Source organism: Pezoporus occidentalis, unplaced genomic scaffold, assembly GCF_034315485.1.
Source record: "Pezoporus occidentalis ecotype Australia unplaced genomic scaffold, CSIRO_AGI_Poc_V1 ctg292, whole genome shotgun sequence".
Taxonomy (NCBI): domain Eukaryota; kingdom Metazoa; phylum Chordata; class Aves; order Psittaciformes; family Psittacidae; genus Pezoporus; species Pezoporus occidentalis.
This window is the reverse complement of record NW_026914852.1, coordinates 223751-247080: the sequence shown is the minus strand read 5'-3', so window position 1 is coordinate 247080 and position 23330 is coordinate 223751. Positions and strand designations below refer to the sequence as shown.

The 23330-nt window shown below is 45.0% G+C and overlaps 1 protein-coding gene across 4 annotated transcripts in view; it reads left to right on the top strand.

Annotated features, from left to right (window-relative positions):
- Positions 1–5399: 5399 nt before the first annotated feature.
- Positions 5400–23330, top strand: part of ASPSCR1 (ASPSCR1 tether for SLC2A4, UBX domain containing) — a 38319-nt gene continuing 20388 nt past the window's right edge. Inside the window, exons 1-8 of one of the 4 annotated variants that reach the window (XM_062626422.1) lie at positions 5400–5546; positions 5619–5674; positions 6523–6634; positions 9472–9572; positions 12906–12963; positions 13777–13850; positions 14652–15090; positions 21458–21597. In XM_062626422.1, coding sequence (XP_062482406.1) covers positions 5448–5546; positions 5619–5674; positions 6523–6634; positions 9472–9572; positions 12906–12963; positions 13777–13850; positions 14652–15090; positions 21458–21597 — 1079 coding nt within the window. In that variant the 5' untranslated portion in view covers positions 5400–5447. The remainder of the gene's footprint in view (positions 5547–5618; positions 5675–6522; positions 6635–9471; positions 9573–12905; positions 12964–13776; positions 13851–14651; positions 15091–21457; positions 21598–23330) is intronic. The other 3 variants (XM_062626420.1, XM_062626421.1, XM_062626423.1) reach the window with 3 other exon arrangements.

The window sequence follows — 23330 nt, the reverse complement described above, 5'->3', positions numbered from 1 at the left end:
TACTCCCGGGCTAGCACATTCCAGGTGGTTGCAAGAAGAACCCCGCAGAAAAAGCCACGTTAAGTGCCAGCTTCCAGGGTGTCACCTGTGAGAACTGGCATGTCAGGGAAGTTATGTCTGTGTCACAGGCCTCAGTGTTAAAAACCGAGGAAAACCAGATAAAACGCTCCACCCTGAATAATTCCATCTTCGTTTAGATACCAGGATGCGCAGCTCACCCGCTCAACAGCCCTCCAGAGAGGAGCAGGAGCCCGGCTGTCTTCACCGGGAAATGCAATCTGTCTGGGACTAGAAAAGGTGAAAATATTATCATTTTAAAACAGTAAGTGGAGAGATTTTGCAGAGCAGGAGTTAAGGCTGACCAGCTGCTGCAAGTGTACTTTTTACCTTTGGACTTTATTAAGTGTATCCTTAGCTCTAAATTTCCTACATAGCACAGAGGTTTGCAAGTTGCTTGCCATGTTAGGTTTTTCTTAATCTTTCAGTTACTCTCACTTAATCTTGATCTTAGCTCTGTCCTCGTGCAGAGTTTTACCTCCAAATGTTTTATTTTATTTAAGTGCTGATAGTACCAATAGTATCTTTAAGCCAGGAAAAGCCACTGAACTGAACACGCTCCTCCACACACACACTACATCTACTCAATATAGTCCCAGCACAAGTCTGTATCATTGTTATCTTTTTCTACACTGGCCTAAACATCCCTTCCTCACTGGCTGGCAGATACGAGCAATCCATCACTAGCACTAGTTATTGCCAGTTAGAGACCATGCCTGGCTGCCTGAGCAGAGGTGTAGCTGGAAACTGGTTAGTTTGCAAAAAGTCTGACCAGATGAACCACTAAGTCCCCAAAAGAACTTCAGGATCATGGAACAGGTGGTATAAACAACTCCAGAACCTTGTATTTCACTTGTTGCAGCAAGAAAACAGGATGGACTGGGGGGGGCTGCAGTTACTGAACCTTGTAACACATTGTACCAGCTGGTTTGTGTAGGGGCAACTGAGTGTGATTCACCACTGAAAAACCATAGGGCAAAGTTAAAGTTGCAGATCTTTGGGCCTTTGTCCAAAGAGTTGAAGAAAAGACATTTAAATTGTGTCTGTCTTGGCCTTACCTCTTCTGGTGCCGGTAACAGGAGGATTTCTTTCAGAGCACTCTTACCATTTTTGTGTTACCTCTCAAAAAGGAGCAGGGGGCTGTTACAAAGAGTGCAAAGATTATACAGCTTGTGAGGTTATGGCATGACAGACTGCTCTCTTCTAGATATTTAAATCCAGTACAGTTTGAAATGCTGAACTTGAGAGAACATCCAAGTGCACACAGGTTTCAAAGAATTTCGTTCTTCAGAAGGAGAGGTTTGCTAACTTCTAATCTTTTAAAAGAAACACCCTACACTGAATGGTTTGGGCTTGGTATGGAAGGAAGCTCAGAGAAAGCTGTGGAGGAATTGGACTCCTGCTCCAGGCACTGGAGATTGGGCATATTTATGGGTGGGAGTAAGGCTCGAAGGAGGCCAGCAAGAGATTCTTAATGGTTGGGAATAATGTTAAGGGAGATGCTGTTACTATTTAATGCCTTTCAAAATGAACTATCCTGCAGGGTGTTCCATTATGTCCTCATGTATGTTGAAATGTATTGGACTCTGATATACAATAGCAAATGAGACAGTTCTGAGATTCCCTAGAGTTCTGTCAGGATCAAGGCAGCTCTAGGACTTGCCTCTCAGAAGCTGAGAGGATGATGCCCTGAGTTCTGGCCAGCACTTATGCCTTGAGTACCTTTCTCCTTTGTAGCCAGCTCTCACACCTGGTGTAGGCAGCTCTGCAGCCCTGGCTGAGCTGAACTCCCCTGACTTGTTCTTGGGTCTTGTGTTGATCAAAAGCGCAACACAATGTGCTGTGCAATGCTGTGGTAGGGAGCCATGCTCTTGAACGTCCCCAGGACACTGGTAATCGGCAGCACATACTGTTGGTACAGATGGGAGGAAATCTTTTTGGAATCGTCATTACTGCGGTAAGTAACTGTTGTTCTGCATTATAGTTTGGAACTGGTGGTAACATATTTCTAGATGTTCATAGTTAAATTCCTATCAATTAAAAAGAAATTAAAAAGTGGGGGTGGGGGAGAGGTTTCTATGCTTTATCATGAAGCAAATCTATGCATGATTCTCTGTATGGCTGTGGCAATGCAAACTTGCATCGTGCCAGGGGTACAGATCTAATGCAAAGCACTAGCTGCCAGGAAGGGAAGGTGATTTTAGGGAAAGGTCATTCTGCAGCTTGCTCACTGTAACCACAAATGAAATGCAGGTTCTGAGAAGGTCTTGGCATGGCATACATTTTGCCCACCTGGCAGACTTGCAGGCATCACTTGGTCCTGACAGTGGCAGAAAACCAAGTTGTTAAGGGTATTTTTAACTATTCCCTAATGAGTTCCTCTTTCTTTGTAGCACTTTAATGAACTCCAGGTTGTAGTTACCTCCCCCTTCTTTCTCTTGCAATGCTTCTAATTTCAGATAAATATTTGAGATTAGAAGTGGCTGTGGGTATGAAATGTGACCCTTAACCTCCATGCCACTTTCTGATTATGACATATCATTAAAAAACAGAATAATCTCTCCAATCCCGCAACTTGGAAATGTTCAGCTCAAATTACATTGGTGTCTTTTTAACAGGACCAACGTTTCTTTAAGGGATGTGGCACTTCCAAATGCAAAATAGAAAACATCTGTCTGCTTCAGACATCAAATAGGAGCTACCCCCATACAGAAACAAGACCAGTTCGAGGGGTGCTCCATGTAACTCAAAATGTCAAAATGTATCTTTTAGAATCTCATGGCTGCTCCACCTCAGCAGTTGAACAATCACTGGTGTTAACATGGCCATTATAATTGCTTCTTCTTACCTTCTCTGAAGGTATTGATGAGTGGAAGGACAAGATGTCTTCGCTCTGTGTGAGATACTTGCAGAGCTTTGGGTCTGAACCCTATTTTAAAGACTAAGATGAATTTGCACACCATAGGTATTTGTTGCACCCTTCATAGGCAAAAATGTGTCAACTTTCAGAACAGTCTTGCCCTTAAGGCCTCATATATGTGAAGGCTTCTTCACATATTTTACAGCAAAGGCAATTAAAAATGCAGAGAATGATAAGAAGCATGTCTCTAGACTTGTGTTACAGAGGTGGAAACAGAGAATGATTAGTGATTGTTTCTTGATAAAAGCTGTGGAACACCAAGGAAGAAATTCTAAATCAAAGTTAGGTACTTCTGTCGTACCACACAATTTGACTGTGGCATCCACTGCCCCAGATCCTGCGGGTGCCAAAAGTGCAGGTGGGCTCAAAACGTGGCTAGGCAAATTCATGTGAGGGTAATCCATCAGATTAGATGTAAAGACACACCTCTGACTTGGGATGTCTGCAAGATGCGGACTGGTGAAAACTGGAAGTTAATACTGGGGAAAACATAATGGCAGTCTGCTGTTGTGCTGCTGTTCACAGCTGCTGTCAGAGGTAGTGCTGTGATTACCTTGGTGTGAGCTGTTCTGAGGAAGAAACTCTTCTACAATGTGGGCCTCTCTCCTAGAAAAGAGAATCATGAGAGGATGGTCAGGACCTCCCTGCACAATACTGACTTTCAGAGTATGAACAAAGTTCTTCACTACATAAGCCAAGAACTGACAAGTGAAAGGAGGATGGTGGCAATACCTCTCTATACAGCCGTTGTGTTTATATTCAGAAAGTTCCACAGCTGCTTAGCCAAAATAGTAAAAACAAGTGCACACAGACAACTTCAGGGTATTGACAGATGACTGACGAGTTATTGCGCTGTCCTGTGGTAGCTGGCCATACACCCCTTGTCCGTCCCATCTCTGAAAGTAAAATACGACTTCAACCATTTTAATGTGTTTAGGATTTACAAACATGGCCTGGGATGCCAATATCCTGAATGCTGTAGCTGTGTAGGTAATATGATGATACCTCCCAATAGAATGGAAAGAAGAAGTGTAAAGGCATGTTTAGGTGTTATTTTTAAAGAACACATTATACACCAGGACACCCTTTGTTACTATTAATACAACTTAACTGAGTAGCTATGGTGTTGGGAGGACTCAGGAATTCACATGCATAAGCTAGGGGATGTCTCTCCATCACTAAAATTTCCATCCTCTCTTTTTCTCCCTTCTCTCACACTGCTGATAAGGTAAAAACAAGCGTTATCTTTTACTAAAGTGTCTTTCCCTTAAAAGGATATTTTTCCTTTATAAGCCAAACAGAGCAGACATTTTTGTGGGCGCTGGGGGTAGCGGTGGGGACTTAAGCTCAACATATATGACAAATATAGAAGAAGTAGAGAAAGTATTTGGCATGTGGTAACAACTTAGGCTAAATAAATTCCAGTGGTTACCCAAGCTAAGGGCTGGTGTGTTTTTTTTCTTTTTCCTTATGATAGCAAACAAAAGAGTTGAATCTCTGAGAGTGCCTTCAACACTGAAAAGGTGGTGCTGAGCGTGAAAGGTTATGAAATCTTGCTGTAAAATATAAGATAATCTTAGCTCCCTATAGCTGCAGTGCCCTTGCCTGAACGATTGAGTTTGCAACACTAATCCCGAGATGCAAAATCAACAGCTTTGTTTGGTTGTTGTTTTGACCAGAAGGAATGGCCTTCGGAGGCAACCGGGTCCTGTGGTTGGCCTTAACCCGCGGTGTCCTGACTGCGGCACTGCCTGGACACCTGCATGGCAGAGGGAGCGCTCCCTGCAACGTGGCTGCTGCTGTCAGTAGCTTTAGTGCTTTGCCCAGGAGCACTGCTCTGGTACCTGGAGCCGGCCGCTGCCATCACCGCTTGGTGAAGAGCTGAGAGAGCTGAAGTGCCTCGACGGGCCGCGTGCCCGGTTCGGTGAGGGGACCGCGCCGTGCGCTGCCGGGAAAAGCCCCGGCACAGCGAAGAAACGTTTTATTTCTTCAGAGTTGTTTGACCGATCCGAACACCGCAAACCCGGCAGGAAACGCGCCGCGAGCCGCAACCCTGGCTCCGGCTCCTCCCGCTCCACTGGTGGCTCCCTCGGCCGAGCGGACAGCGTGTGCCAGGGGCACGCTTTGCACGGGCGCCCGTGTGCCGGGCACCCTGCGCCAGGCTGCCCTGCCCCTGCTCCGAGCGCCGGTAGTACCGTGACCTCCCGCCGCGGCCACCCGGGCACAGGCCCCAGCCCTGACCCTCGACCTTTGGCTCGGCCCCGACCCTTGCCCTTGCCCAGGCCCAGGCCCAGGCCCCGGAAGTCCCCGGCCGGCCCCACCAGGGCGGGACTCGCCCGCCGCGGCCGCCTGGCCCCCGCCTCACCTCCGCTCGGCTCCGCGGCGGGGCGGGGCGCGGCCTGCAGCAGGGGCGGCCCGGGGCCCAGCTCCGCCCCAGCCGCGCGGGGCCGGCGCCTCGGAGGGAGGGAAGATGGCGGCGGCGGGCGGGGGGGGTGCCGCGGTGTCGGTGCTGGCCCCCAGCGGGCGGCGGGTCACAGTACGGGTGGGGCCCGGCACGGTGCTGCTTCAGGTGGGTCCCCGGGGGCGGCGGGCGGCGGCGGCAGGGCCGGCCCGGCCCGTAACGCCTCTGTTCTCTCCGCAGATCCTCGAGGAGGTCTGTAGGAAGCAGGGCGGCAGCCCCGGCGAGTACGGCCTCAAGTGAGTCTCTCAGCGGGGCCGGCGGCAGCTCTGGCCGGGCCATATTGAAGGCTGCTCAGCGCCGCCGGTGGCAGAGGCCCGGCGCGGGCCCGCGGCTGCGCTCCCGGACAGGGTCGGGCCCGGCGGTGTCGAGTCGGCCGCCGCGTCCTTGGCAAGGGGCCCAGCCGGTGCCGAAGGCCTGCCCGTGGCCCGGCGCGCTGCCGGGCGGTGGCTGCCACGGGTGGGTGCCCGGGCTTGCGGGCCCCGAGCTCGGGGGTTTGCTCATAGTCATGGGGAGAGAAGGTCCGTGGGCTGTTGTTCTCCAGCAAAGGGATTTTGTTCCAGTTAACCTCTCCCGATTTCCCCGTGCTAAGTTCCCTTTGCTCTTGGATAGATACCGAGATCCTGTGTAACTTCCACAGAGGTGTCTCTCCCCACACCCGCAGCTGCAGCTCACTGACTGATAGGGCTCCAGTCGCACCCTGTTTCTTGATCATAGACTTTTACGGTATCATAAGCAAGAGATTATTTGAGTGGCAGTAAAAAAAGTACCTTTTTATTTAACACTGAGCACCAGGCTTGACTATTCAGTTCTGTTTCCCTCTTAAAGCCTGAGGAGAAACATAAATTTGAGTATCTTATCTGTGATCTCCACAAACTGCAGCTTTTTGATATGCAGAATAATTTTTGTGGAATGTTTTCTGAGTTACCAGTTCTGCATTGTTGAATGCTGCTCTATGGCTCCTAGTCAGCCTGCAGGGAGTTACCTTGCTCAATACCTGTACTTTGCATTGTTGTCAGTCCCTGAAGTGATCTGAAGGTTACATAGGATGGTTCCTGGTGTTTTCATGGGCTCTGTTCTTGTTTAGGTTTCAGAGGAGCGTGTTGGATCTCTCTTTACAGTGGAGATTTGCCAGGCTGCCCAACAATGCCAAGCTGGAGATGGTGCCAGTCTCTCATAGAGCGGGAATTGGAAACATGGTACGTTGGTTTTCGCGGTATGCTTGATTAGTTCAGTTATCACTTTTGCTGAATGTGGTCATGTCAGATCTCATGAGCAAGGGCATAGTTAGACTTGGCCAATGCTTGAGTGGGAGACCACCCAAAGACTGTTTGAGGTGTGGTGGAAAGTGGTAATTTAGTAGCTGGAAGTCTTTGCTTGTAGTTGGCATGTTGATAGAGTTCCAGCTGCAAGTGGAGGGTAGGGAGATCTTTTGGGGCACATGAAAAACTAGTAGTCATGAACGTGTAGGAAGTTAAACATCACTGATGACTTTGCTCAGCAGCTGAGTTACTAGCTCAGTTCCATTTCCTAATTTCTATTTCTGTTGCTGTTGTCTGCCTCTGAATTTTTACTAAATCTCACATTCTTACAAGATTCTCTTTTGCTTCTTTCCCAGCACTGCTCTTCACGGTGTGTTCACACAGCTTTAGAATGTTTTGTGACATGCAGTGTGTTTAGCAGTTGCCAAATGTCCCTGCTTTGTGTAATTTGCAAACAGCTTACGGATGCTGTGTTCTACAGGAATTACTGTCATGTTTAGGAGGTTTAAAAATCTTTGACGCGTGTCGTTCTTACAACTGGAGACATGATTTTTGAAATGATGCATAGGTGTTAATGAGTATAAACATTGAATGTGGTACAAATGGTGTACGGTCTTACTTAAGTGGCCTGGGAATGAAAATTTGTCTGTCACTAACAGTCATCTCTCTTCTTAAAGACTTCTTCAGGTGGAGTTTCTCATTTTTTGAGAAAGTTTCAGGTCTATTAGTGCTACTCTCTCAATGTCTGTCTGTCAAATTGTGTTAGTGGTATTTTGTCATAGGCAATTGCTTTACCTGTCACAAAGACAAACTGATACACACATTGAAAAGTGACCTTTGTAGCACACAAAGGTTTTTCAGTCTCTGCTGTAGTTCACTGTGGGTGTACAGTGCAGTATGGGGAGTCACAAATGTCTATGTTTTTCTCTGTAAAACCTCCATGTGCTTTGTTTTGGTGCTAATGTTTTCTTCTGACTTTGTGGTAGAAAGAAGTTTATGCTCCATATGACGTATTTAGTTAAAAATACCACAAGCTGGTAGCATCTGCTTAAAATTTTCAGTTAAAGTTGTGAAAGGGGTGAGAAGGATTGTGCATTGTAAGAGAAGGTTTATAACATGGAATCAGTGCTTTAGATCACAATGGAGAAGAGCCAATGAAAGTTTAACTTATTATGGTTTAGTTGTATTTCAACAGAACAGTCTACAGAAGTGACTCCAAGGCTTCCCTCAGAGCGCTTGTTGCTGTTCTGTGGAGCTGAGAAGATACAGTAAATACGCTTGTGAAGAGTACAATCTAAACAGAGTCGCTGTCCCATAAACTAAGAGCAGAGATTCCACTTGGAAGGATTTTACAGACAGTATAAGAAAACACTTTGTACGGAACAATTGACCAAAAGAATTCACTGCCGCAGTGAATGAGTGTCAAATACTGTAGGGAGTTAAAAACAGCCAGTTAGCTTGACGAGAGCTGACTCTGGTGGCATTGGTGTTATGCCCTGATACAGTGGCAGCTGAGATGTGGGCTTGATCACGCAGGCCGGCTGCAGTAATGTTGGGATGAATTTGGTTCTGTGCCTTTTGTTATTGTCTCTTTATTGAGGTAACTTGCATGGAAGTAGGTGTGCTTTCCTGTCGTCACTGGCAGCAGTCTTACCCCTAGAGCCAGAACACTGGTCTGGATAAATTGTGAGTTTGTTCAGCAAACATGATATATTTAAAGTAGATGGATTTCTTTCACATGTAAAAATCATTAATTCCCATAAGACAGTTCTTTAGTGACAAGTTGAACAAATTCTCCTATGTGGTGGCGGGTGATACAGGGGTACCATCAGTACAGTTCTAGTGTTAAAGTTGTTAACCTTCTGTTTATGTGTTTGTAAACTTAATAGACCAGTGCCAATTATCTTTTATTTATAGAGCCTGGGGTTTTCAAAAAGACTTCTAATTGACTGAATAGGACTTTCGTGACATGCTTAGCTTTGAACTGTTGCCCAGAAACTGATGCAACTAGTAGTCTGAATTTCTGCGCTGGGTTCTTATAGAATGGTGATGTCAGCTGTCATCACTCTGCTCTAGCTGAGAATAATGTAATACTTGTCTCCAGCATAGGAGAAACCAGGAGGTTGTGTTAATGGTGGGATGACACAACTTAGTTCTGTTGGCTAGTTGTTGATGATGTCACTGTTCCCTTTATGTAGAAAAACTCCTGTCTCCAGCAGATGACAATTTGCAGTCCTGTAAGGACTGGTAGGAGCTGAGGCAGATGACAAACATATTCCACCAAGGAAATCACAGTTGATTGCTGGAGTGTGTGGAGCCTGTTTTTTCCCGTCACACTCTTGCTCTCCCCTGCATGCTTTCCCATGTGTCACTCGCTCTCACAGAGTGGGAGGATGCACTGACCCTGTTGGTAGGGACACATGGAAACACTGAATGGGACGTTTGCATTGGCCTGTCTCAGAATACGTTTCAGTTCAGGATGTGTCAGGGAAGAAGGGCCCAGGAAAGCTGGTTAATAGTCAAGGATTGCCTCCTCCATGCTCAGGAGCTGTCCATTCCAGTGGGAAGTCAGGTAAAAATGCCAGACTCCTAAAGTAATCATTTGAATACACCTCTGCATTTTTAATAGTGTAACCCTTTGCAGGAAGTGTTTAGAAGGAAGTCATGGTTTTTTGGATAGCAGGTTCTACAGATCACTGAAATACCTAAACAAGTTGTAAAGACAAGGAAGTTTTCATTCAGTTTCCAGATCAATTCAGTGTGTTTTCCCACAGGTTCGGATCGCATTGCAGTTGGATGATGGCTCCCGTTTACAAGACACCTTTCGCTGTGAACAGACTCTGTGGGAACTTCTCAACCATTTTGCAAAGATTAGGTGAGCAACACAGTGAGAAAATACTTATTTAGGTGTAACTCTGCATGACAGTATTTAGTTATAGTTACAGTGATCCAGCTAAGTCCTGCGGATTTGTAGAAATTGCATTTATTTGACTGTGGTTTTTCAGGTACCACACAAGATGTTTGCCTTTTCCTTGCTCTTTTAGATTTGACACTCCACAGTTTCATTATTATTTTTTAATCCTGGAGTAGCACTCATTGTTCAGGGCATGAACTGGTAACGGACTGCTAAGGCCAGGAAGAAACTGTACTTCCATGTTAATGATGCCCCATCCCTGGCAGTGCTCAATGGACGAAGTTTGGAGCAACCTGCTCTAGTGGAAGGTGTCCCTGCCTGTGGCAGGGGGTTGGAACTGGATGAGCTTTAAGGTCCCTTCGAACCCAAACTGTTCTGTGATTCTATGATTATTCAAGAAAATATGGAGCTTTCAGCAGGCTAGTGTGGAATCTTCAGAAGATTGATTATGTCCTGTTTAAATGGAAGAATTTCTGGTCCTGCGTTTGTTGAATATATGCAGGTGGTATAAATCTTATTATTTGAGTCCAGTCTACATTCAGAACTTTCTTTTGTCTTTAGTTTGACTTAAAAATACTGTTTTGTTTTGAAATGTCGAGCTAATGAACTTTTCTCCAAAGACAGTTCTTTTATTTTTGTCATGGCTTGGCAGATGAAGTCTTCAAGCTGTGACAACCATTCTATTCTGGACAGAATTCCCAAATTTCATTTTTTCCTATGGTAGTTGGCTTTGCCTTTCTCTTGATAATGTTCCTCCCCCCCCCGATTTTGTTCCTTTCTTGCTAGCTTAGTAGGACTTGCCTGTAACAAGATCAAAGAAGTGACTAGTGCTGCTGGCCCAAGGGAGGGAGTTTGGATCAGGGACATCTGTATAGCGGCAGGGCATTGAAGAGTTAGTGCTCACCTCCTGCCTTCCTGTCTAACTCCCTTCAAATTGTTTCTGCAGCTTCAGCTTTGTGGGGAATTGGCTTAAATAGCTGATGCAGGTGAAAAATAGTGTTGTCCCTACATTATCTTTCAGGTAGATAAGTTCCCTAACCCAGTTAAGGGTTGCCCCTCATAGGCAGTTATGACAGGAAGTGTAGCATGTCTGGAAACAAGGAGCCAAAAGGAGGAAGCAGCAGGTGGGTAGGAGTGGTGCATGTCAGTTTTGGCACTCAATGTGCTGTTTCATCAAACCATAGTTTGGGGTAATGCTTGAGGAAGTCTACTGACTCTAAAGTGATACAAATGAGCCTTACTTACCATTCGCTTTGTCTTTAATGGTCAGGGACCTGGTCTACCCTGTGACATTTACTGAAGTCAGGACAGTCTTGGTGTAAATACTAGAGAGAAGACAATGATTTTTCTTTTGATTGAGGAAAGAGGTAGACAAAAGGAGCCAGGTACAATTTTTCTAGGTGTTTAGGGGCCCTCTTGTACTTTGTGCTCTCTGCTTGTTGCAGTTCAGGAACTGCTAGACTGGTGTGAGTGGCAGTTATGGACAGTGCCAAATAGCCTTTGTGTGGCTTTTTGCTGCTTATTTCTCAATACTAAAATTATAAGCATTTATATAGAATTAAAAAATTAAAATTTTGAGCTTTTTATACAGTTTTGCTCCTTCGGAGTTTTTTTTTGTTGATTTTTTTTTTTTTTTTTTTGTCGCAGGTTATTGTAATACTAATAGCTAATGTACATGCTGCTCTTTTTAAGCTTCTTAACTGCTCCAGTGTGCTAAGCATTATTAACTTCAGCTCATAAGACACAGCTGTTCTTTCGTGCCCCCTGGAAGCTCAGATGTTTGGGTGGACTTTGCAAACTTTTGATTAAGTTCAGCAAGCCGCAAAGATGCTGCCTAAGACAGTCACAAACCAAGCTGGATCTGTAGCCATCCATATAGACTTCATGGGCTGAGCTGATTTTCAGTGTATTGACTCAGTTGACTAACTAGTCAGCTAGTTGCTGACTTTTGCTGAGTCCTTCCTTTGACTTTCCAACTGGAGACCTTTTCCTGGAATACTCAGCTGCTCTAAGTGCGTGAGGGGAAGTATTCTAAATCCACTGGAATTTCCCCCAGGTTTTCAGCGTCCATCTTGGCTAATTGGGTATGGAGAAGGTCTGGAAGCTATTGTAAGGCTGCTCCTCCTCTCAGCGTGCGGCAGTCCTTGCACAAGATGTTTACAGGCCCTGTCAGATCACTACATGAAGGAATCTAATCTGCTTGCCGTTCCCCTTCTGAAGAACATCACATCAAAGAAATGACAGTGTGTTTGATGTGTGTGCTTGCCTCAGTGAATGCATGTAACGGATTAACAGCAGCTGGAGGAGGAGCCTACTGGCTTACAAGAGTTATACAAAAATAAGTCTCTGGGGGATCTTTGCTTGGAGTCTGTTCTGCAGAGACTGGTTGAGGGCACAAGCATTGTATACCCTTTTAGCATGAGGCCTGGGAGAACTGTTGCTTTTCTGTCTCCCACTCTTGCCTGGCTGGCAGCTTCAGCAGCTCTGAAGCTGTTTTATGTAGAAGCAATCACAGTTTGGATGCTTGAAGACAGTTTTGACAATGACTGTGTCTCTTTGCTGCTTTTATGGTATCATTCATTAAGGTCAGATATTTTCCATACATTTTTAGATGACTCTTCAATCCAAAGAGTTGCTTGGATTGAAGTAGAAAGCAGTTTGGGAAGGTGAATTAAACTAGGTTGTGGAAGCCAAAGTGGTTTCGTCTCTTACGGGTCTGTGTGATGAGCACGTGTGTTCCATTGTGCCTTGGTTCTCTCCTCCTAAATGGTAATCATCCACCTTTCCTGATAGACAGGGAACTTGAGGTTCAAGCTTTCATTTCTCTGATTTGCTTCATTTTGTTCAATTTGCAGTATTTCTTTCTGTTGTAATGCACACACAGAAAGAAACTGACCTGTCCCAAGACAAGTACAGTCTAAAGTCTGGTAACTATTTAACTTGGAGGAGGGATTCAAAAGGGCAAGTATTACTGAATTGTGATCCAGATTGGGTATTAAGGCACATGAAGAATGATGTGCTCAAATTTATCTGGTAAGATCAGCTAATTTCAGAGCTAACTTTAATTATTTCGACTTAGGTTTTAAGTTTTCAGGGCTGCATTTAAGGAACAGTGAATGCATTGGAGCAAGTTCTTTACCTAATGTCTAATACTGATTCTGTGTAATGGTTGTTGCTCCTGGGACATGGAGGAGAGGGTTACTAGCTAATGGCACTTCTTGCTATTGCTGTGCATTGGTTTTGGGAGCAGTAGGCTTGTCTACAGGTGCTGCAGTATTTTGCTTTTTACTGCAGGGAGTTTATGGAACAACATGGTGAATTCTCTCCAGTCTGTGTTTACATGCGAGATGAGGTAAGTCAGCAAAGTCGTCTTAACTGTCTCTCCTCCTTCTGTCCCTAAAAAATAAGAAAAACTCAGCTCTGCTTTCCAACCTGGAAAGTGTTTCTTTTGAACTTTCTTGAGAGGGGCAGTAGAAAAATGTTGGTCTTTTCAAAGCATGACGTGTCTGTATGGAAAAACTTTCTTGGAACCTAACACTGGGCTGTTTAGACCTCTGAGCCCATAAAATGAGCTCAATGACCTGTTTGTGTTTTTCTTTCCAACTTCTTTTAAAGCTTGAATCAAAACAGTGGCTTCATTTTAATAAATATTTGCTTTTCTCTGTGTTTTGATCTTTTGCTATTAATGTTTTGTTTAATATTTTGTATGTGTGTATTACGGAATTTGCTCTCCCTAGCTGTCCCTTCACTTCCTGCTGACCTCTGTGGACAGATCATCTTTATTCTGGAGCAGGTCGTTACAAACATGGGAGGTGTATGTAATGAAATTGTCTGTCTGTCGGCTCTGAGATGTTGCCAGTGATTTAACTTCTGACATGAAAATAATGCTTTGCTGAGGTTGGATCTGTTTGGGACGGATGTATGGGATGAAAGAATATGTAGGTCATCTTCCCTTCACATCATTTAATAAGCAGTTAATTTGGTACAGCAGTACAGGTGAATACAGATGCATTCCAATCTCATTTCCAACTGCAGAGTGTGTTTTGTGCTGTTTCTGGTGCTGTGTGATGTTTGTTTGGATAGAAGCTTCTTTCTAGAAAGAGCACTTTACATGCTCTCCCAGGGAGGCAGCTGCCACAATTACTTCCCTCTGGTTTTGTTGCAGATCTCAGGAAAAAATGCCCTAGAGAAGACAACGCTGAAGTCACTTGGCCTGACTGGAGGCAGCGCCATCGTCAGGTTGGGAGGAGCAAAGTTTGGGCTCTATTTTGTCTTTTTACTCTGGGGGTGAATTTGTTTTATTTAAAATAAAATTAAAAAAGGCGGGGGGGACCCCAAGAGAAAGAGTTCAGAGTGACAAACAGAGAGCTCAGCAGTGACCACCGAACAGTGCTCAGGAATGACAACCACACGGCTCTGGATTGTTGCATTTGCTTTTTATCAGAAACTGCTGCCCAGATGTGCTCCCCGCAGCTGCAGCTGCTGGCACTGACCCCCATGTGCACATTAAAGGAGCTTGCTTGTTTCTTTCCTCCTCTTTATTTATTTTTCTTCTTTCCTGTGAGTGGAACAGACAATTCAAAGTGAAAAATCTTTCTGAGGGGGCAGTTGTCTACCACTTCATTCTTCCCTGCCTCCCAGTCCGTGCAGTGCCTCCTGCTGACTGGGAGGGTGAGGTGGGCGACAGTGGCAGCCTTTCTGTGATCTAGCCAGTTCTTTGCTTTATATCCTGGAGGCAGGAGCGATTGGAAGCTGTGCGTTACAACTCAATGCTGCTTTTTCCTGGAAGCCAGAGTTCTTCCTGTGGAGTTGGTAGTTCCTGTTCTGTTTCTTTTTTTTTTTGCGCAAACCCCTGTCCCCCACCCTTAACTTCAGAGCAGCTAGGGCTTGTTCTTTGTGAGTTTCTGGAAGCAGCAGATCATTAAATTAGGGGATATTTCAGTCTAGCTGTCTTTATGCCATGGTCATGTTGGGAACGGGGAGGGCAGTACTGTTAGGATAAATGATTTTGTTTTTATTTATTTTGATGTCTTCTCTAAGAGTTGTCATGAAGAAATGCGGTTCATCTGGTCAGGAGGAAGCTGTGGGTGCCACGGTGCAGTGTAATGAGCTGACAGTGAGGCAAGACCCAATTGAAGGAGCAGTGGATGTTCCCCTACCTCAAGCAAACACATTCCCAAAGGACTTGGACCACGGGGATGTGGCCATGTCTTTAAACAGCTGCACAGACAAGCAAGACTCAATTAGAGAATCTCATGCCAGCTTGGAAGAGCTGTGGCCTTCCTCAGAGCCTGAGTTGACCCCATTTGTCCCTTCTTTTGGAGATGGACAACGTCTGGGGGACACTTCTGTGGCTGCACCATTTCTTGGGTTAGATATGTCATCTTCAATGTTGCCAACAACAACTTCTAGCCCTGGAGGCCCTTCTAAGCCAAAGAAGTCTAAGAACAGCCAAGAACTGCAAAAGGAGCAAGAACAGGTAAGGGAAAACTTGTTTGAAATGAGGGCTTTTTTTATCCTGCCTTGCTTGAGGCTGAACTCCTACAAGGAAAAAGATGTTTCCATATTTAAGACTTTTTCCCATAATATGGAGTTAGATGTCTTGGCAGAACTAGATGTCACCAGACTTGTGTTTTATAATACTCTGAAGGTGCTTACTGCTTATTGTACCTGACTGACCTCCCAGATCACATGGACTTGTTAGTTTTATATCTGGAAAGGGATAACATTTGTAGCTTGTTGTAGGATTGTCCTAGGAGCAGAAGTGGTCTTAATAGAGTTGTTGCAACTTCATTCCATGACTTTGAAGATCTGAAAACATGGTCAGAGTTTCACCTAGGTTGTAAGGTGTGCTTTCTCATCTGAGCCTTTCTGTGGGACACAGAACTCCTTCGTAAAGCTATTGTCCATTGTCAGCATTATCCCATGCTGACAGTTGTTAACATCTGCTTCCTCAGAGTTCCTTCTGCCTGTGGTCACTCTGACTTACATTTTAACTCTAGGTGACACGTGGTAGAATGAAAGGGGTATAGAGCTAGGAAAGGAATTTTTCAGCTATGGTTCCATCTCACTTGCTAAGAGTTCAATACTTGGAAAAAAAATCGCAAACAAACAGGTCTAGACAATTTTCTTTTAGTCCAGTCCCATCCCTTCTGTGAGTCTAATTTTCTTAGTATTGCAGATGAAACAGAAAGCTTCCATCCTTTTCCTTCTGTATTTTTGCTTGCATATAAAAGTCTTTTCTGTCTTGCTCTAAAATATCCTGCTGCTTAAATAAAGTCTACCTCTTTCTGACCCTTTTTCCAGCAAGACAGTTACACATCTCATTGCATTGTTGGTGTCTCTGTAGTAAAACTGTATTGTTTAAAAATGCTTTAGCCCATGTAGAGATACCAGAACTGATGGCTCAAGAGTGCTGTGATGCCATCACAGGATTGCCTTTGAATGCTGTTAAGTAGGCTTTCTCTAGGGCAGCTGTATGGAATTGAATGCCTTCAGCAAGGTTGGGGATGTCTGGCAGGCAGTGTAAAATGAGCTACAGGAGGCTTTAAATTCGTACCTTACTCCACATTGTTGTGCATTGGGAATTTCATGTCCTGGTTTCTCTGTGACCAGCTCTTTCTCTTGCCCCTTCACTGCACATATCATCACTATGGTTGGCTTTAGCATTCAGAGATCCCCTTCATGTTTTCCCACTTTTTAGGACCTCCTAGAGTGAGAGTTTTGTGTTTATCTCTGGTTCTGATACAGCCATGGGATTAAACCATGGAAAGCCTTAGGTAGAAAGAAAGTGCCTGATGAGGTTCAAAGGGAGCTTGATCCAGGAGGAATTTAGCAGGACTGTATGTATGTTCTCAAGTTGGTGTGGAGATTCTACCTTGGTTGACTTCTCTGTGGTGGCAGTTCATTCTTTATGAGTTTCCGAATTGTTCAGGAGCAGAAGCCAGGCCCTGGAAGCACTCTGGAGCAGTTACAAATGTAGCAGGAAGAGGCTTTGCCAACCCAGTGGTGAATATTTTCATGTATTAGAAACACGTTTTGGTCCACCTCATCGGTGTTGTTGAACCTTTGGGAACAGACCCTGCACATGGAGCACTGAATGGTAGGCTGGGTGATTTGTCCAGTCTAGTGTGTTGCTTGCTTCAGTTGCACTCTTGCCTATGGGGGATTTGGAAAGGAGGAGTTTCAGTTGTGTCTGAAAAGAAGCAGTGCGAGGGTTTGTGCTGGGATTCTTCACTGGTCCCGTTGTCTGTACTTCTTTGTATGCTGGCAGGAGAGACGACTCATTTCATCATTTTACTGGCTACAGCTTGTTGGGCACGGAGCTGTGCAGCGGTGGCCTGAGGACTGTTATAATCCGCCATCTGCCTGGGGGTTGCAGTCCAGTTCAAACCACTCAGAGGCACTTCTGGAGCCAGCCTCCCCTCCAGTGTGAGAGCAGCTTTGGAAGCAGCTGCGGATTCTGTTGGGGGGGCTCTGCCCTTGTGTTAAACAGCATGTGATTTTGACGGCTGCTTTCAAGCCCTTTGATCTCTGGTGCTTTTGCTGCTGATTGATTACATTTTGTTCCCTCCTCTGTTCCTGCCATCCTCTGCTCTCGTTGCTCTCAGCAGCTACAGCAGAGCAGGCCTGGCCACATGGCATCTGCTTTTTGTCCCTTTTCAGTCCTGAGGAAAAAACCCAAAACAAAACAAATTATTTTTAAACATCAAAGGTCCATTTTTGTAAAAGAATCTTCCCATTAATGCTTTGCCTGTGTGTGGTTTTTGAAGCTGAAGAGAGAGGCTGGATAAAATCTGTGCTGGCGTCCCTTCGTTTCTTGGGCTAAGGATGATTTACAGACAGCTGCGTGCTGACTTTGATGTCAGGACATTAATTATTAGAAGGTAACTTTACACCAGATTCCCCATGAGATTAGAGTTCCCTGAGGTGGTGGGTAGGAGGTGGGTCTCCAGCGAGAGCTTGCTGCTGTGGAACGCACAGTTGCCACTACTTCACTTAAACTCACTTGAACATTTTCCTCAGCTTCCCTGCTTCCCTAGGTCTGTGGTGGTGACCATCCAGTGAGCTGCATTCCTCCTGGCACCTGCTTTATCACGGAGGCTGCAGTTACTTAGACTGCCTGGTAGACACTGGTGTGAATTAGATGGCTTCAGCCTGCTGGTAGAAAGTGTCTTGCATTTCAACCTTGGTAACAGAGGTAGAGACTTTGAACAATGAAGGACAAACCATTACGCAGCGTCTTTGGCTCCTGAAAGGTATCTCTGACAGAAACCTGCCAGCAAAATGCAGAGCTTGCTTTCCTCCAGAGTTAAGTAATGGGAGGTAGAAACTGCTGTTTTTGACAGGAGGTGGTTACCTTTGGCTATGGCTGCAGGAAGCTGGGATGTGGGCTGGAAAGCAAGGTGGTGCACCTGGAGCCTCTTTGTAATCTCCAAGGGGAAGGTAGTTTTCCGGTTCTGCCTGTGCTTTAAGTTTGTTGGTGACACATTAAAAGAAGGCTCAGATTGAGAAAGGCCTTGTTGGAATACCTCAGCAAGCAAATGGTAATGGATGAAGAAAAAGGAACAGGGTGATGGCTGGACTCCAGGGAAAGAGAACTGGTAAAGCAGTAGGAATGGATGGATTCCTCTTTCTGTCTGAAGAGTGTTTCTTATGTCTGTAAGGATGCAAGATGTAAATTACATGGGGTGCAAATACACGGCAGAAGAGATATGATGATGATATGATGTGGCAGCCTCTGCATCCTCAGATCAGAGATCTTTTGGCTGCTAAGCAGTGCTTAGTAGACACTGTGCTGCCCTTCTCTGATCAGACCCCATTGTGCAGTTTTGGAATTGAGTTGCAGAAACTCTGAAAAACAATCTCAAAATACCTGAATTATCTTCCCAAACCCTCACTCATTAGAGCTGTCTGCAGAGTTCTCACTCTGATATTGGGGGTTAGCTGAACATTTAATGTTAGGAAATTCTTACTTTTAATTGTGATGGTTTGGTTTTTTTGCAGTGTGGTTAGACATGCACAGATCTGCTCCTTTGTACAGGAAAGTATGTTTCTTCATGTTAAGTAGTAGATAGGTAACGTGTCTTGGTCTGGAAATTATGATACCAGCATTTGGTGTTGGCTTGGAAAGCGGATAAAATAGCGCACTTGGAGGTCAAGGAGCGTGTGTCTGTGCAGGGCCAGCACAGGTAGGCTGCAGGGGATGCATGGGGACATCTGGCTGGATGTAAGCTGGAGGTCAGGAATGGGTGTTTACGTCTGGGAAGTAGTGGATTTTGTATCACGTTGTGTAGGTAGTTCTGGTTGGCTGGGGAATGGCTCTAGAGAGGAGGTTCCTGACTGCCCATTTTAGTACCTTGCTGGCAGTGGAGACCTATCTGATAAATGACAACGTGTGGAAAGCGAGGCTTGACTGACAGTTGTAACGTGCAGTGGTCCGGAGCAGTAAACCCGCAGCAAGGAAGAGGGGTGAACGCTTAGGACTGGAATGTATGTCTACCTTTGGCTATCTCGTGATTTCTGATGTCTTGATTGAAGTCTTTAGCTACTGCTGTGCTTTGGGCAGCGACTGATGCTTTTCCTGTGGAATCCTGCTGCTGTTAGCATTAGCTGAAGTGCCTGCTAGAGCCAATACTAAATGCTAAGTTTAGGATTTGCTAATGCAGACACTGGAATTCTCTCCGTTGTATCCCAGCACCCTTCACAACATGCCATAGGATCATAGGATATGTCTTGCTCAGTCTGTTTTTTGTCTATTTTCAGTCTGTGTGTTCAGAATGAAATGAAACTTCAGCCTGTTTGAGGAGATTGAAGTACTCCTGAGTCTCGGGGAGCCCCATCTGATTCTCCTCTGGCCTTACTGGAGCAGGTGTGGGCAGTAGTTGTGACCAGTGTGCAACAGCCCCTTTCCCAGGGGGTGGCTCTGCATGCTCAGGATCCCTCCCGCAGCATTGGGCATCCCCCTGGCCCCAGGAAAGCTGCAATAAGGCTCCTTCACCCGCTGGTTAGAGCTGACCCTGCTCAACTTTCTAAAAGTAGCCCTGGTCCCACCCACACAACCTCCTCTTTTAATTTCTTAAATTACCCTTTAGTGCCCACAGCAGAGTGAACATTGCCTTGTAATTTGTGTTGTCCCTTTGACAACTGAGGGAGACTCCTGTTCCCAAGGGGCCTGTGCCTGGGGGAAGGGAGAGCGGATGGAACATGTGGGAGACTTGGAAGAATATATGAGGGAATAAAGGGAGAAGAAATGAGCATCAGGTTTGTTCACAGAGCCTGGGGTTAGGCTGGCAGCTGACTCCATGGCAGTGCTGTATTAACTGTCAGAGTATTTGTTCTTGTGGGGCTCTTCAGCCGTGCGCCGCTTGCCCTGCAGTGCCTGCAGCCCACAGTGCTCCTGGCTGCTTGTTTTTCAAGTGCTGTGTGCTTAAACATTTCTGTGATTTAAAGAGCTTGAATTGTTCCAGAGCCAATAGGTGTAACTGCCTCTTGTGTATTCGACTCTGGTAGTGGTTTATATTCACATACTGCCACAGGTGCTGCTTTTGATATAAGGGTAGTAGCCAGTCTAAAATCTCTTCTAAATTGGGAGGGACACATAATGTTCTCCCTTCAGAGACTGCAGATGCTGTTTGTCTCATAGGGTGGGAGGGTGGAGTGGGGTTTTGGTTTGGGGTTTTCAGGGGTTGTGAGTCTTGGTGTTGGGTTTCATTGGTTTTTTTAATAAGTGTGACCACAGTCCTAAGCCAGGACCCTGTCCTCAGGGTTTGCCCTCATGATGCCCGCTGCAACATGGGGGGCTCTGGAAGGGGGAGCTGAGCACGGCAGCGCTGGTAAGCGGTATCTTGGCTGGCTGAAGGCTGTGTGCTGCTCAGCAACTGGGGCATAGGGAAAATTGCTGATAAATGGATTAAGTGCCTTTATTGTAGCTAATACATACAGTGAACTGTTCCTTGCATCTGCCCACTTTGCCTACACCAAAGGCTGATTTCAGTGCTAAGTACTTTGTAAGTACAAAACAAAAGGGGTTTCACTGTCCAGGGGAGCTTCCCGCGATCTGGAAGCCAAGTTAAAAATTTGCAACATGTACAATGAAACCCTGCAGTGGCTCAGTTCAGAGAGCTCAGGTCAGAAACTGCCTTAACCAAAACACAGCATTGCTCTCCAGAGTGAGAAGAAATGGAGTGAACCCTGGTTGGGAGCTAGTGCCATTGATTCTGTGGAAGAGGATGTGAAGCAAAGAGAACAGAAGATACAATGTGAAACAGGAATGCAGGGCAGGTGAAAACTTAAGGGACAGCTTATATTCTGTAGTATGAAGTATGACACCTGTGTAAGTTATAGAATAGTCAGGAAGTGATTATGTACTGAAAAAATTTTGGAGTAGAGCAGAGAGAGCTTATGATTTTGGGACAGGGGTGATTCCTGAGTACTTGTAACAAGCTTGTAACTAGCTAGAAATATGATTCAGCTGCAAAATACTGTATTGTAAGTGAAGGGATTCTACAGGCACTATGTGGAAGGGAGTTATCTCTTCTTACATTAGATGACTGCTGAGGGTACTACTCTGGGCTTCCTACACTGATGGTGGAGAGCAGGTCACTGCTGGGCCGTGACTCCTCTGACAACAGATTGCTGCTGCCTGCTGAGGGGAGTTGTGCCCCATGCTCTATCAACAATAAAGAATGACAACACTGCCAACCTCTATGTCATTAGTCTGATCCTACTGACATGATTTCCACACCAATTTGCAAATATTGTCCTTTTCCTTTTTTTCCAGGACCCGTACAGCATAAGCATAGCAATGCGTTTGAAACTAATTGAAACTCATTTTTATTTTGTAGCTTGTAGACCGAGAGCCACTTGTATGTCACCTGGACCTTCTGGAACCACTTCCTGCTGGCCCAGAAGAGCTTCCTGATGAGTTTTTTGAAGTCACAGTGGATGATGTGCGGAAACGCTTGGCACAGCTGCAGAGTGAGAGGCAAGTTCCCTTCCTGCTGCCTACTTGAGACTGCTTCATTTGCTTTTGTTGAGCAGAGTGACACTGTGTGCCTATAGCTGGCTGTGATCTCTGGGTAAAGGGTTGTAGATAAGTTACTGGGTGTGGAATTAATGAATTAAGGATCAGCACTGCAAATCTCTGCCTTTTATGCCATTTGAGTTTAAGGGCAATGTCCTGTTGCTGTGATAGGACTTGTGTTTTTGTGTGAATCAGTTGAGCGCTTGTGCATGGGATAATGTTTTCATGTGGATGTTGAAATTTCCATCCCGAAGTGTCTGTGGGTCTGATGTGGGGATAAGTTTATCTGAGAACCTCAGGCAAATGAGGGTGGGCCCCCACTGAGAAAGGATTAGAAGAAAAATTCCTGTGTTCTGCATTTCAGGGAGTTACTCAAAGCCATTTAACACCCCACCACATTTTATTTCTTTCCTCCTCTGTTCTTCTGAAAGAGGAGCCACTGGCTTTGTAGTGAGATGTGCTCTTACTAGAGGCCCAAAGTGGCAGTGAGCTCATGCTATCTGTTTTGAACTGACTTTACATTAACTTAAGTAGGAATGAAATGAATAGAAATTGTAACTTTTGATGGCTAAATATATGAATACAATAATCCAGCTTCATAGGAATAACTCTCAGTAACTACAGTAGTAACTAGTAGCATTTTCAGCCATTAAGAAACACCTTATATTTTAACAGAAAAGACCAACTTTGAGATGTTACTTAAATGGAAATAAAGTGAAATCAAATTTAGTCACATGAGAATGTTTGGAACACACACAAAGAAGGGGAAGAAGTATAGGAAGCTGGACTAACTATGCATCTCACTGTTCAAGTAGCTTGCTGTGAAATTTTCATGATTTTACTCTTATTCCACTTCTGAGCTAAAAATCCAGATTAAGATAAACTAGCCTCCCCATCACAGCAGCATTTTGCTGTTTGTATTTTCCTGAAGAAATCAATTTCGTGAATGTATTTAGTTTCAAGTGGGTCATAACATTCCTTTAAACATTACAAGTGTTCTCTGAGACTATGGGACAGCCTGCTTCACACTCTAACCAGGTCTGATTTGAAATTCTTACTTAGAGTTGATTTTTTTCCCCAAAGGCTGTTGAAATCCACATGAAATCACAGATTGGCCTGAAAATTCTGCAATTTGTAGGTCTAGAATATTTATTGGTACAAAGGTAGGATCATTTGTTTGGGGGTTACTGGAATACAGCACTCTCAAAAAAAAAAAACGGAAAAAAAACCTAATTTCCAAATTCGCTGATGCTTGTAAATGCATTTGCCCCTCACAGACACAGGTAAAAATAAAAGCAAGTTACACATGAATCTAATACCAGTTGGCTTCTGATCTCACCTAGCAAATCTTACCAAAAACTCGCTGCACATAGTGCAGTATTTTAAATGCGATTAGAATTTAGTTCTGACTTTGTGAAGAGCTGGAAATTTGTGTGGATCAGTATTTGGTACACAAAGAGGGAAGGGAGCTGGCACTTCCACAGCATCTTGGGATATGCTGTACCAGCTGACAGTCTGGGCATGCTCGGTTAAGTCTATACTTGTTTTGTTCAGCAGCTATTCCCAAGATACTTCAAATTGTATAGGTGTAAGAGATTAACTTGCAAATGGTTGTGCAGAATTACAAGATCAAATGTTTCACCACAATCTAGCCTCGTAAATTGATTATTCAGAATTAAGTGTGACCAAGGAAG